This window comes from Danio aesculapii, chromosome 6 (assembly GCF_903798145.1).
Source record: "Danio aesculapii chromosome 6, fDanAes4.1, whole genome shotgun sequence".
In the NCBI taxonomy this organism is placed as follows: domain Eukaryota; kingdom Metazoa; phylum Chordata; class Actinopteri; order Cypriniformes; family Danionidae; genus Danio; species Danio aesculapii.
The window spans coordinates 33,486,620-33,502,328 of record NC_079440.1 but is presented as its reverse complement, the minus strand read 5'-3'; the positions used below and the strand labels follow the sequence as shown (position 1 = coordinate 33,502,328).

The 15,709-nt window shown below is 34.9% G+C and overlaps 1 protein-coding gene across 1 annotated transcript in view; it reads left to right on the top strand.

Moving 5' to 3' along the window:
• The window catches only part of lepr (leptin receptor), a 48,778-nt gene extending 34,826 nt beyond the window's left edge, over positions 1-13,952 (top strand). Inside the window, exons 14-20 of the mRNA XM_056460031.1 lie at positions 3,456-3,538; positions 3,626-3,842; positions 5,861-6,064; positions 6,174-6,251; positions 6,714-6,807; positions 8,545-8,620; positions 10,979-13,952. Of these exons, the coding sequence (XP_056316006.1) occupies positions 3,456-3,538; positions 3,626-3,842; positions 5,861-6,064; positions 6,174-6,251; positions 6,714-6,807; positions 8,545-8,620; positions 10,979-11,680 (1,454 nt within the window). The 3' untranslated portion in view covers positions 11,681-13,952. The remainder of the gene's footprint in view (positions 1-3,455; positions 3,539-3,625; positions 3,843-5,860; positions 6,065-6,173; positions 6,252-6,713; positions 6,808-8,544; positions 8,621-10,978) is intronic.
• Positions 13,953-15,709: the final 1,757 nt, after the last annotated feature.

Below are 15,709 nucleotides of genomic sequence, written 5' to 3'. Positions count from 1 at the left end.
TATGTCAAATATATATTTCTTAACGTTTTGCCAGGGGATAAGCAAAATAACCTCTTTAGATATTTGGACTAAAAATGAGACAAAACGTATGTTTAGGAGGTTGTAGAGGGCTGATGACAATTTAGAATGATAAAAAAAAAATTAAACCTATTTTTTTAATGGCTTAAAGGTATTTTAATAGTCTACATTTCATGATAACATTTTTAAATAATGGTCCATTAGTTAATGATAGTTAATGCATTTGCTAACATGAACAAATAATGAATAATACATGTATTACGGTATTTATTCATCTTGAAACAGAATGAAATGGAAGTTAAGATTGTTCCTTTTCCAAAATTGTGACTTGCGTCCAATTGAAATGGTCCTGAAATGAGAGAGGCAGTGCTTGGTTTTGTCCTTTGGGAACTGATTGGATAGTTGGAAGATTGATGAATAGACCAAAGTAAGACACACTGATATCCGGACCCGAAAGGCATTCCATGTAAACAGAAGTGAAGAAAAGTTGTTTCGAGTCAAAAGGGAAGGTTATGGTATTTAATAAAACGTTATGGAGATAAATAAAATGTTTATATTGTTTATAAAATTGTTTATAAAAAAGCACTACTAATGTATATACAGAATTATTAGCCCGCCTGTTAATTTTTTTCTCCAATTTCTGTTTAACACAAAAGATTTGTTCTACACATTTCTAAACATAATAGTTTAAATAACTCATTTCTAATAACTGATTTATTTTTATCTTTGCCATGATGACAGTAAAGAATATTTGACTAGATATTTTTCAAGACACTTCTATACAGCTTAAAGTGACATTTAAAGGCTTAACTAGGTTAATTAGGTTAACTAGGCAGGTTAGGGTAATTAGGCAAGTTATAGTATTGAACTTGCATTGAACAAACGATTTGTTTTGTAGACCATCGAAAAAAAAATTAGCTTAAAGGGGCTATTAATTGTGACCTTCAAATGGCTTTTAAAAAATTAAAAACTGCTTTTATTCTCGCCAAAATAAAACAAATAAGTCTTTCTCCAGAAGAAAAAATATTATCAGACATACTGTAAAAATTTCCTTGCTCTGTTAAACATAATTTGGGAAATATTTTTAATATTTATTTTATTGTTAAGTTAAGTTATTAGAAGTAAATGTTAAGTTAAGTGATAACTTACAGTGCACTGTTAACATGAAATAAATCTTGCATTATGATTAGTAAATGCTTTACAAGATTATCCATACTTGGTTAGTTAATAAATACATTAACTAATATTAACTGACCATTGTTGTAAAAATGTTACCAATTACATTATAATAAATAAGCAGAATCACGAATATGAGTTTCTCGATGCTATATTTATTCAAATAATTGCTTCTGGAGCAGCATGGTTTAATTTGTCACGCTGACTGTAATCATTTAAATGACTCTGAATAGAAATTGGCTTTGTGTTGTAGAGGGAGTGTTTTGAATCGAACAGAATTATGATAGGAAGTTCATTAGGATTAATGTATATTACATAACACGTTGACTTCCTGAACTGGAACACAGTTGCCGGGGTGAAAATCAATACGTGCTTGAAACTCCATTTGTCAACTCTTTACAGCACCTTTCTAAAATCTTTATGTTGGTGCAGAGGTGTGTCATGGTGGCATATCTCATGCCGAGACATTTTTCATAAGCAACTATTACCAGGAGATTTGCCTTCAGCATTTCAAGATATTATCAGTCATTCTTGTCTGTTACAGTAAGTACAGGGTTTAGGAATTTAACACTCCTCGTTTCTAAGTTAAGTGAACACTAAACTAGAGGATTATAGTCTGAAAATTTGCAAATGATAGACATTGGAGATATATTCCGTCATATGATAAGTTAAAAGCAAAAATTAGGTCATAAGATTGTGGGTTTTGCATGTTCTTCCTATGTTCGAGTGGGTTTGGGTTTGGTGGGCTCTGGTTTCCCCCACAGTCTAAAGACATGCGGTATAGGTGAATTGAATAAAGTAAATTGGACGTAGTGTATGTGTGTGAAAAGAGTGTGTATGGGTGTTCCCAATGTTGGGTTGTGGCTGGAAGGGCATCCGCTGCGTAAAACATATGCTGGATACGTTGGCTGTTCATTTCGCTGTAGTGACCCTTGATTAATAAAGGGACTAAGCCAAAAATAAAATAAATGAATCAATGATTGTGGATAGCACTCCAGCATTCAGTGCATTTCTACAGCAATTCGAACAATCCAGTGCAAGTTGCGACTTGTGGTGGTTTCCCAATCCCATTCCCCTACCTTCTGTCAAGTTTTCTCTTTCTGTGACTGTACTTTTTAAAAATAGGACTAAAAACCTGCTTTCTGAATGCTATGTTATTAATTATGACATTTATTATTTTTATTTAAAAGATTTTATGAATCCTTGAAGGTCCTATTAAATCGAAAGTTTATTAAATATATTAGATATTAATTAGATTTTAAAGTTTGATTCATTTATATTTAGCATGTACCACTTTTATTTTAGAACATAAACAGTATCAAAGTTTGTATTTAATCCTACCAACTGAAAAAAATGTGATTCATTTGATAATTAGGTTTCATAGTTATGCTTTTTAAAATTAATTTATTATTAGAGAATCCTCAAAAAAGATAATCATTTCCATATTTTGATCAAATACATTCAACTTTTGTGAGCACAAAACTAAAACTAAGATAAAGTAAGCTAAGCTAAACTAAACACTCTCTCCTCAAATCTAAACAAACAGAAAAAATGTAACTAAAAAATAAACTAAACTCAAACAAACCAAAAAAAAACTAAAGTAAAACAAACTCTAACTAAACAAAAACAGGACAAAATAACTAAACTGAAATAGAACTAAACAAAAAACTAAACTAAAACTAAAGTAAAACAAACTCTAACTAAACAAAAAACAGGACAAAATAACTAAACTGAAATAGAACTAAACAAAAAACTAAACTAAAACTAAAGTAAAACAAACTCTAACTAAACAAAAAACAGGACAAAATAACTAAACTAAAACAAAACAAAAAAACTAAACTAAAACAAAAAACTAAACAAAAAAAAACCAAATTAAACAAACAAACAAAAAAAAAAAACGAAACTAATACAAAAACACAAATTAAACAAAAAACAAAAAACTAATCTAAACCAACCATAAAATAAATGCTGATATTTAAATCCAATCCTAATTTCAATCCTCTCTATTTCTCATATAGTTTCTTTTTACTGTCTTAGTAACCAAAGTATTGTCTCTTTTATCTCCTCTATGCACGCAAAAAGAAAATGTAAAAAACAAAACTCCTATGCAACGAGACATCATGATCTCTTTTAAAAAGGACCACATTCAGTCAAATCAGTAACTACTTTAGTAGTTTAGTAGTAGTAAACCCTTTAAAACATTAAAAGTGTACAAACTAGTGTGCTTGAAGTACTCATGGCTATATGGTGTGTCATTTCAGCACCAGAGATGGGACCAGACTTTTGGCGCATTTTACAAGAGGATCCTGCTAGGAATGTGACAAAAGTTACATTGATCTTTAAGGTTGGTGAAGACTTACTTGATTAGCTTATTCTGGTAGCAATTTAACGTGATGTAAAGTCTGAGCTTGAATGTTTTGTCATTTTTTAGCAGCCTATTCTAGCAGAAGATCCAAATAGCTGCGTGGAGGGTTTAGTGATTAAACATCAGGCCTCAGGTGGAGTCATGTGGTCAAATGAAACAACCTTGGCTCAGTTTCACTCATTCCAGTGGAGGAAGGAAGCGCATACAGTCACCGTGATGTCTCGCAACGCTTTGGGCATTTCCACATGGAACAGGAACATCACGCTCTTACGTCAAGCCAAACGTGAGCTGGCATGCTGATCCTGTAACATCACACACAGTTCTTTCATGGATTTCTGGTGCTTTTATTTGATGAAAACAGTTTTGTTTGCCTTATTTGTCTGCCTGTTGACAGTGTTTTAATTCACCATGTCCTAATTTTTCGAAGAAATTGTTTTGATTGAAGCTTAGGGTTGGAAAAAATGAGCACATATTGAAATAGTACATAATTAGTTATTTCATATTTAGAGTACAATGAAAGAAAATGCTTATTTTGTTCCTGCTTGTTATTTGCAGTTCCTACACCCTAAGGCAGGGGTGTCCAAACTCGGTGCTGGAAGGCCGGTGTCCAGGAGAGTTTAGCTCCAACCTCAAGCTCTTACTAGATATACTAGAAACTTCCTGGTAGGTGTGTTGAAGCAAGTTGTAGATAAACTCTACAGGACACCGGCCCTCCAGGAACGAGTTTGGACAGCCCTGCCCTAAGGGCTCTATTTTAACGATCTAGGTGCAAAGTCTAAAGTGCATGGTGAAGACGCATTAAAGGCGTTTTCGAATCCACTTTTGCTATTTTAAGGTTGAAAAAAATATGCTTTGCGCCCTGGTGCAAGGTCTAACACGGTTGTGCTTTTCCTCTTAATGAGTTATGGGTGTGTTTTGAGCAAAGCGTGCATTAAACCAATCAGAGTCTCATCTCCCATTCCCTTTAAGAGTCAGTTGCATCGCGCCATGGTGCATTTGCTATTTACATGGCAGACTTTGTAGGTGGAAAAACTGAACGCATCACTAGCAAGAAAACAGTTAAACAGACCATCTGCAGCATGAGGATAAAGAACGAACCTCCTCCATTTGGCCTTTTTGCTTTCTCTTTACCTGACTTTTACTCTTTACTCCTTTACTTTCGTGGATAAGAAAACGTGTTGTACGCACTTCAATAAATATTCAATACTTTATTCAATAAATAAACTTTAAACAATTTGTTTAAAAACTATTTCTAAATTAAATTCTAACTTCTACAAACAAATAAATGAACACTGAAAACTTTAAGAATTCACACTTAGATATTGCTTGATGCTATCAGCAGGTTTTGCATGCTGTCCCGGGAGAGATTCCTGAGCTTGGAGATAATTGAGCCCAAGGCTCCCCCCTGGTCAATAAGCATATAAGGGGGTCCGAGATCAGGTTGGTCTCGAGAGCTCCCCCAGGTAAAGGGAGGAAAAGGAGGAGGTGGGGTGGAGGAGGAGATTCTTCCACAACAACGATAAAGTAGTAGGGCGAAATTGGTCAATTTATTGTAAGCTTGAATCAGTCTGATTGGATTATTGCTGATTGCGGATGAGAGGCCAGCCACGATCAATCATATCACGTGCTATTCTCGAAATTTGTTTGTAAAACTTCACAAAGTGTGGTCAAAAAATGCACATCTAATGCCCCATATTGTCCAAAATCCGACAGGTGGACAAATCTAATCTAATTCTTATTAAAACAAATATAAATATGCATATAATAAATAATACTGCTAATAATAATAATGGAGGCATGGAGGCAGTGGTTTTTATATTTATGTAGAAAATAATAATTTTTGTAACATTTTAACCCTTTCATTTTTTCATATGTAAAGATATTTGTGTATTGCTGTGCATCCTGTGAGTATTTAGCATTAAGCGTTTGGACTCGCATAGGCGCACAACTAACACGCTCTGTGCTGGACTTTAGACTTGCTTTCAGTTAGTCAATGGTGCGGGCTATTTCAGTTCCTCAAAATAGCAAAGCGCCAACAATGCCCCTTAACACACCTCCTTTCTAGACTGGCACGCCCATGAGTCCACAAAGCGGTGCAAATGGATTTGCTATTTAAACAACGTGGCGCAAAACATGAAAATAAGGGTTGCGCTGGTCTGAAAATAGCAACAAATCGCACCAAACACACCTTGCACCTTATTGCACCGGATGTATGATAGGGCCCTAAGTGTTTATCACATAGAAATGATAAAGATTCGCTTTTCATTTGAATTAATAATGCCACTCTTTTGTTTTTTTTAGGACGATGTGTGCGTTCGTTCAGTGCAGTTGCAAATGCGAGCTGTGTGTATCTCTCCTGGAGCCTGTTATCTGATCAGCCGGCGCCTCAGTCATTTGTTATTGAATGGTTAGACCTGAACAAAGACCCAGAAAAGGATGTGTCTCTCACAGAAAGAATACAGTGGGTCAGGGTTGAGTCCAGATCGAGAGATCTTTCTCTTTGCCGTATGTTTTTTACTTTATATTACTCATTTTGTCATATCAGCACGTGCTAAGAATCCTGAAAGAAAAGAAAGGCCTATCGTCTTTGACACTATAATTTGTTTTTATGCAGGTCGTTTTTATGGCTCAGAGGAGTTCACCTTGTATCCAGTGTTTGTGGATGGTGAAGGGGAACCGGTTCGATACACAGGTGGGTTTTACCGCAGTGACATCAATTAAAGCATTGACATCATAATTTTTTCACATAGTAAAGTCATTTTGATGTATATTTGGTCCATAGAGAAGTGGTTTATGTGCATTGATTGAATAATTATCTAAAGAATTAGTTTTTCATTTAATTTACTAGTGCCCTAAAATAGTGTTTCCCAACCTTTTACCTGAAAGCACACCAACATACATACATTTTCAACCTCGCCCTAATCAAACACACCTGAATAAACTCATCAGAACATTAGAAGAGACTCCAAAATCTGAAATGAATGGGTCAGATAAGAGAGACATCCAGAATATGTACTGTTGGCGAGCGTCCAGGAACAGGGTTGGGAAACACTGTTCTAAATTTATTATGTATGATTATCCAATGAAAATCTATAAAAATCATATTGATTTGAGTAAACGTGTTTTAACTGTTTTTGTTTTGTCCTTTTGTCAGCTACAAGGGGTGATCCTGCAGCGTATATACTGCTACTGATCATCGCCTTCCTGTCAGTGGTGCTGTTTGTCACGCTGATGATGTCACAGAACCAGTAAGACCTAAAACTGTCTTCTATTGGCCAAGATTAAGATATTCACAGCATCATATTTTGTATTGTAGGGATCTGGCAATCGCCTCACTTGATTTTTTTTGAGACCTTGTTCTAAAGATGAAAGACATTTTAAGATATTAAGATATTTTAAATCTGAGAGCTCTTTGACCCTCCATAGACAGCAAGGGTCACAAGACCCAAAAAGGAACCCAAAAAAACGATGGTTCAACTGTAACCAAACGAAGCTCCAAGAACACTTTTGCGCACCAAAAAACAACTGCAAAAAACCCCACATGGAATGATTTTTGGTTCTTTTCTGGATTTAAAACATCAAGATCGTTGGAGGGTCATAGAGCTTTCTGATTGAATCGAAATACCTTCATTTGTGTCCCGAAGTTGTAAGAAGTTGTGAGGGAATTTTTTTGGTTGAACTAATCCTTTAAAATGACAATTAAACCTAAAGTCATTGGTAGGCCCACACGGAATCTGCTCGCACAGAATTCTGTAGATTTTTAGCCAAACATTGATTCTGTTTATTTACTTCTCTTTAATTCTGTTTGATCACTACTCTATTTTACTGTAAATGTGTGTACGTTTATATTTACTCAGTTTTTAAAATACATTTTTGTAGTATTATTGACTAATAAATAAATATTCATATGATTTATTTACAATAGAGTTTGTAAAGTAATTTCTTTTTGTCTTTTAGTATATATAAATGACATATGACAGACTTATTTTGTTTACCAAATAAGTGGATCTAATTGAATTTGCAAATAAAAGTGAAAAAGGTATCATTTCACATAAATTCATAGATTTTTTTTTAATTTTTTTTTTTTACAAAATTCTGTGCATAAATAGCAAAAAATGTCAGCAGATTCTGTCTGGCCCTAGTCATTGGTAACTTCCATTATGACTGTATTTATGAATGTAATGTACTGCTTAATTATTCATTGATATCAGGCTGAATTATAAGGTGCAAGTATATGACTTCATAAATCCCTGATAAGTATTTTAATTGCTTTTGCAAATTGACTACCATAACAAAGTATGTAAATGCATGAATGCTCAAGCAGGTTATTTTAGCCCAGACACTAAATGAGACAATCAGTTTTATACACATGACTAAACCTCCACTGTCTCTTTATTTACCAGTAGATAAACAGAGAGTAAAACCGAGGCTGATTAAAATTTGGCCTGACAAAATTCTATAGAAAACTTTCAAGTCAGTTTATCTAGATCACCATTAAGCTAGAAGATAAACACATTCAGAGAGATTTAAGATGTTTGTTCGATGCTATAATATATATTAATTTTGTTATAATTGAAGCAAGGCATTGTAAGTTGATTTGTATGGTTTGCATAGATATGCAATATTTAAAATACAGAATATTGATGAGAAATACATAAATGGGAATATATTCACAGTGTGAATACAGATATATAACATAAGTGATTTGCGATGGAATAATTAGCTTGAGGGTAAATATTTCACAAGATCTAACAGAGATAACTGCAACTGTATGGCAACTAATACAAACATATTTTTGCTTTGACAAGACTTGACTAGAAGCTCTGGTAATATCATCACCACAAAGATATGTGTACAAAAGCTTAATAAAAGGAGTAGTGTAGTAGAAAGTTAAATTATTAAATATATATAATATAAAAAATATGCATTTATCACAGTAAAATCCTGCTAAATTATTAATTATCATATAATCCATAATCTTACAGGATGAAAAAACTCATGTGGAAGGATGTTCCAAATCCCAACAAGTGCTCGTGGGCCAAAGGAATGGACTTCAGGCAGGTTAGTGTAACCAAATGTTATATAAAGGCAGCTGCTTTGTTTTTTATTTATTTATTTATTTAAAAACCACATCACAACTGAAATACAACCTGAAGGATGACAATACAACAATCAGAAGACTGGTGATCATCAGCACTTTTAGATTATTTTACAGACGGTTTAATATAACCATACTTGTTTTTCTGTAACTGTTACTTTTAGGTGAAATTACTTTAAATTACTTTAATATATTTTATGCTCTAGCATACAAAATAATACTGACTTGTTAAATTAAATTCACATGACTTTTAAAATAGGATGATGATAACAGACTGACAGTACACTTTTTCTTGCAGTTTTATAATAGTATTTTTTCCAGTCTTGTCTAAAGAAAAACTAATAAAGCTTTTATCTAAAATATGTTAATATATTATACTAATATAATTATGTCTCCTGATCTGAATCCAATTGAACATAAATGGGGAATTCTGAAGAGACATTACGTTGAGCATCTCTTTGAGCAACTCTAAAAGAGGGATCATTTTTAAAGAATAGAAAAGATACATGTTACAAAATGTAGCCAACTTGTTCACTCCATGCATGGAAGTCTTGCTGCTGTCATTACAAATCATGGAGGCCATACAAACTACTAGATAAATGTTACCTTTCAAAAGGGGTGTACTCTATGCTGAGAGCACATATATACATATATATTAAATAGCATAATATTTTAACTCGTATTTATCTCGATATTTTGATTCATTCTGTCTAACGTTATGTGACTCGTTATCCGTGCTGATTACTTATTGGAATTTTCATTCCAAAATGGCAGCCACGAGACACTAGCGGCATCTAGGTTTCCCAAATAGCAACAGAGTGTCGCCTCTTGCTCTTTGGTAAGGGTATACACTGCAAATTTTAGTGTGTATGTACTATAAATAAAATTCACACTGAATGAAGTGTCGATGATTTGTGTTTTGCTTACATGCGTCTCTAATAATATAATTTTTTCTGGTCATTTTTAGCCCCTGTAATTTAGGGAAAAAATTGTCATTTTGACAACTTTCTATGAAATGGGTGCTTAAATATGCATCAATTGTCATGATTTCATCCACCTATTTTCATGTGCATTTTGGATTAGTGCATAAAATAGGGTAATGGAAATGCCAAGATGTGCATACATTTATGAAAATGCGCATAACATTTTATAATGAATTTTCTCCTTTTTATTAGACAAGACAATGGAGAGTATAGACAGAAAAGTGTGGGAGGCAAAGAGAAGGGAAGGATCAGCAAATGACCTTGAGCTGGGAATCAAACTCGGGTCGCTATGAGCACCTCTGGGTTAATTGTCATTGTACTTAACCACCAGGCTATTGCTGCTGATTAGGATAAACTTTTAATGTGAAAAGAAACAAATATGTGCATAAACTACAATGAAAACAGATTTATTTATTAAAAAATAAAAAAATTCCAGCATGTAAATCTAAATATTCAGACACAATGCGATGGCATAATTGGACAAACCAGCAGACTGACCACCATTCACAGCATCTGGAATGTTGTTTTGGCCATTCTAAAAAACCCTTAGCCAAAATCTGTCATCAAAGTGGTTTGGTATTAGTACTCTGTAAAACCCAAAAAGTTAAGGTAACTCAAACCATTTGAGGATAACCGATTGCAACAAACCATTTAAGCTCAAAAACTAATCCTAATGAGTACTGTGAATTTAATCCATTTGAGTAAACAAAGCAAGTTGAGCACAGCAAAACCTAATAAATGAAGAGAACTCAAACAAACCGAGTATTGTAAAACTCAATAAGTTAAGGCAACTCAAAGCATTTGAGTTAAAAAACTAATCTATATGAGTACTGTGAACTTACTCCATTTAAGTTGAAGTAATGAGGTATTTAATTAACTCATTACCTTCAACACTGAGTTCAAAACTCTTTTCAAATGAGTAGAATTAACTTTCTGTACATTTTGAGTTAACTACACTCATTTCATTTGATAAAGTTGACTGTTGGGCTTTACAGTGTACTTCTCAGAACTTTCTTGAGTTGCTACACTGATGTATGAGAGAGGTCTCACACATCTAAAAGCCACCGTGCGCTCATTTTGTTGTCTTCATTTTCTGAGGTGGCTTCTCCTACTGCAGCAAATTAGATTTTTCTTTTATATTTAGAGCCAGTTTACTAGGAAGTGCTGATTTTATTCTCTGTGACTCTGTGATTCCACACACGTTTATTTTGCACGTTTGAAAGAAAACATAGCTAATGACAATGAACGAATAAACCAGGGAGTCAAAATGGTTCATCAAATAGATGGTTCATGAAACAGTTAAAAAATGGATCATCAGATGTTTCTGGTCCATTGCAGATTGACACCATGGAGAGCCTGTTCCCTCATTCAGAGGGTCTCACTGCCTGTCCACTGCTGCTGGTCTCTGAGAGCATATGTGAGGTGGAAATCATCGAGAAACCTCATCCTCTCACCATTGAACACTTAAAAGACAATGAAGTACTGCCCTCCGGGGACAAGACAACCACAGACTCTTTCCTTCAGGGAGACTCTTCTGAAGCTCTGGAAGCATCTACTGCTACTCCCACTCCAGAAACATCAGGCCAGTCTTCAGTCACATACTCCACCATCCTCCTCTCCGACCAGCCCAGCCAACTCCAAAAGCAGCAGGAGAGTCTCAGCAGCTCCAGTGACGAAGGCAATTTCTCTGCCAACAACTCTGACATTTCCGGCTCCTTCCCTGGAGGACTTTGGGACCTAGAGAACAGCAATCCTCGCCATTCCAGCTCCTACAACTCAGTGGAAGAGTTTTCGGAAACATCAGAACAGGATTATGAAGCATTGGAAAACACAGGTGTAGCTAAAGACCTGTATTACCTTGAGATGACTGAAGAAGAGAAAGAAGAAGAAGAAGAAGATGAACCAGAGGAGGGTCAAAATAAGAATCCCAGGCCTCTTCTGGAAAGCCAAAATTCCACAGCCTGCAATTCCAGTAGCATGTCTCACAGCATTCCTCTTTATCTGCCGCAGTTTCGGAGTGAATGTATTAATCCACCGTGAAATATTGAATGGAGAGCAGCACCATCTTGTGGTAACGTGACATAATATAGTTCTTCACTGGATGGAGGTTAATACAATGCCTGCATCAAATTGCTTTTCCCCCCAGTGAGATTTGTTTTTCTTTAAGCTTCAGGTAGCACGAATTAAAGAAATAAATCTTGTTAAATTGTGATTCAAAAAGCAGTTTATTATTTTTTAAACTCCAGGATTTGGAGCTGGAGAATTTCTGTGCTTCTTTGTAAGCTTAAAATGTGATTAAATATCACTATACATAAAATAATAACTATAATTGCTGAATAAACAATATTAAACAAAATCAGAAATGTTTTAATGATAATTTGACAACACCATAAAATAAAAACATTCTATTTGAGACCATAATAATACATTTTACTTAAAATATTAATAATAATAATTCCTTACATTTATAAAGCGCTTTTCTGGACACTCAAAGTGCTTTACACCTGTTTGGGGGGGAATCTCCTCATCCACCAACAGTGCAACAGTAAATTAAAGCACTTATCTCTTCTTTTTTTCATTTTCAATCCATCAGCTGCAGGATATTTCTGTTTTGTTGACAACAGCCGGCTTCTCATTACATGTTTGAGAAAATGTTGGCACATGTGGCTTTTTTTTCTTCAGTGCAGGTTAAACGTGAACCAAACTTACTGTAGAGCAACTGCAGAGATCAGTTTATGTGAAGCAGCATTTTCGTGTGTGAAAAGTTCACTCTAAAGTTCATTCTGAAGCACCAGCACATATCATTTGATTAATCACAGCCTTTGACAATTGCACTAAACTATTTAGCGACATCGGTTTTGATTCCGATTACCTGAGCAGTGCTAATTTACTCAATCTGCGCCGAAATCGGCTTACAATTCTTTCAAGAGTTCACACTTAGCTGATGATTGATTATAAAGCGTGTTTGGCATGCTGTCCCGGGAGAGAACCCTGAGCTCATAAGATCCTCGAGCCCGGGGCTCCCTCTCGTTTGCAAGGCGAGAGGGGAGTTTGAGCTCTGGTAGATCTCAAGAACTCCCCTGCTGTAGTAGCTAATGAACAGATAGTGATTGCTCTTAAGAGATAACTACTTACTAAGAGTATGTCTATGGTGCCAATTTGCATTAGTCAATCAACTTAAGTTGAGTTTTTGGATGGTGGGAGGAAACCGGGGAACCCAGGGGAAACCCACGTGAGCATGGGGAGAACTTGTAAACTCCGCACAGAAACGTTGGCTGGCTTAGTAAGGACTAGAACCAGTGACATTCTTGCTGTGAGGCGACAGTGTTAACCACTGGTCCGCTGTGCAACCCATCTAGGAAAGAAGGAGGATTAGGGGTGGAAGGGGGGATTCTTCAAAACGAAGATGGCTGTTATATGGAACTTAGGGTATTTATAGTGGCTTAGGAATCATCTGATTGGTGAATCATAAATTGGATAATGCGGAACCAGCCACAAGCAATCATAAGCAGATGATCCTCTCGAAAATAGTTTATAAATAAACTTCTTTCAGTAAAACAACTAAAATGTTCCTTTCACGATTTGCCTCCAGAAAACCCAGTAATTCGGATGACTTATTATTCGATTAAATCATCGATGATACAGTATATATTATACCTTTGAAGGTTTACAGCCAGATCTCCTGGCCTCAGCTTATAAGAGTATCCAAGCACAGTTTAAGCTCCAAATGTCTCATTGATGGGTTGATAGTCAACCTGTCATATCTGAAACTCGCTGCTTTCCACCTTCATCACATGAAGCCTTTCATAAGTGAAGTAAAATCACATTAAGACCTCATGAACTGGAAGGAAGTGCTTTAGCAGGAAGACTGAAGAAGAAAGGACCTTGTTTTGGCTATCTCAGTATGGTGGTTTCTGTCGCAGTCACGGTTTTGTGGCTTTTTATGGATTTTTGGTGCTTCATCAAGTCCAGGTTATCATAAGCGAATAGACATTTTAAAGAGGCGCCCATATAAATATCAGCTTTGTGAATAAAAGCCTCTCGTGTCTTCATTCACATCAGGCTTATTCGCTTCACATGAATGTATATTTTGTCAGTGAGGTCAGTGTTCTTTGAAAACTCTAATATTTTGAGTCTAAAAAAAATGTCATTTATTTTTAGTGTACGGTATTTTTGGATGAAATGAGGGTTGAATGTAACCCAGTGAATAAAACTGATTAAAAATGTCAAGAGTATCTGTAAGAATGTGTGTACAGTACTATTCACGTATTTCTTGTCTATTTTTCTGGTCAAAATAAACTATTTATTGCAATTATGGTCAAATGTTATTTGTTTACTTGTGTTGCAACATTATTGTTCCCAACGCTGGGTAGTAACTGATTAGTCCAAATAAAATTGGACTTACATATACGTCGTTGCATTTTAAAATGTTATCAGATTACAGTAACTTTTTAGTAAATACATTACTATTGGCTTGTAATTGTATGTATGCATCTCATATTGTCATATATATTCTGTTGTACATGTGTGTTTGATCATTCAATATTCATTCACTCATTTTCCTTCGGCTTAGTCTCTTTATTCATCAGGGGTCGCCACAGCGGAATGAACCACCAACTGAATCAGCAACCATCTGTGAGGTGACAGTGCTAACCAGTTATTCAAATTATGATTATTTTTAATTTGTCTCTCTAAAAATGTATTGTTTGGCATACCATCTAACTTTCAATATTTACATGCTGTGTTATTGTAAATTAAATAGCAAGCCATGCTTAATAAAACAAGTTAAAATAATTCAAATTGATAAATATAAAAGTATTAAATCAAGTTATTAATAGAAAAATAAGCAATTTCTGTCAAATGTGACTAAAAAGTTATTTAAATTCAGAAGTAGTTAGAGTAATTTAGGCCTAAGGTTACTTTAGAATGTAATCTAGATTACAATTGGATCTTTTAATTTATTTTCTTCATGTAGCTTACCTCGTTAGTCACAGATTTGCTTGTAATCTACCAAGGATTGATTAAAAACAGATGTCTGAATATTGAATGTGAATTGCAAGAATCTGAAATTTATCGTTGAAGAAAGCCTAGCCTGATTTGAACTCCACAGAAATTCTTTATATAATTCTAAAGGTTCTCTTTGGATTTTTCCTCTAAATGAAGATGATTTCTGCATTTGTAGAATCAGACAGGTCCCTGTGTATATATGTGTGTGTGTGTGTATATGTATATATATATATATATATATATATATATATATATATATATATATATATATATATATATATATATATATATATATATATATATACAGTATGTCACAAAAGTGAGTACACCCCTTACATTTCTGTAAATATTTATCTATAACTTTTCATAGGACAACACTGCAGAAATGACTTTTTGACACAATGAAAAGTAATCAGTGTGAAGTTCATTTAGCAGTGTAAATTTATTGTCCTCTCAAGATAACTAAAAATACAGCCAATAATAGCTGAACCCCTGGCAACAAAAGTGAGTACACCCCTAAGAAAAAATGTACAAATTGAGCACAATAACTAATTTTCCTTCCCCTGTGTCATGTGACTCATTAGTGTTACATTGTCCCAGGTGTCACCAGATAGCAGGTGAGTTAAATTTGGTATAAAGGCTCTTCCACTCTCTCAACCTGGCCACAAAAAGTTCAACATGGCACCTCATGGCAAACAACTCTCAGAAGACCTGAAAAAAACGAATTGTTTCTTTGCATAAAGATGGCCAAGGCTATAAGAAGATAGCCAACACTCTAAAACTATGTTGCAGCACAGTGGCCAAGACCATCCAGCGCTTAAAGAGGACAGGTTTTTCTCAGAACAGGCCTCGCCATGGTCGGCCAAAGAAGCTGAGTGCACATTCTCAGCGTCACATCCAAAGATTCTCGTTGAAAAACAGACGGATGAGTGCTTCCAGCATTGCTGCAGAGACTGAAGGGATGGGAGGTCAGCCTGTCAATGCTCAGACCGTACGCCGCACACTGCATCAAATTGGTCTGCATGGTTGTCGTCCTAGAAGGAAGCCTCTTCTAAAGATGAT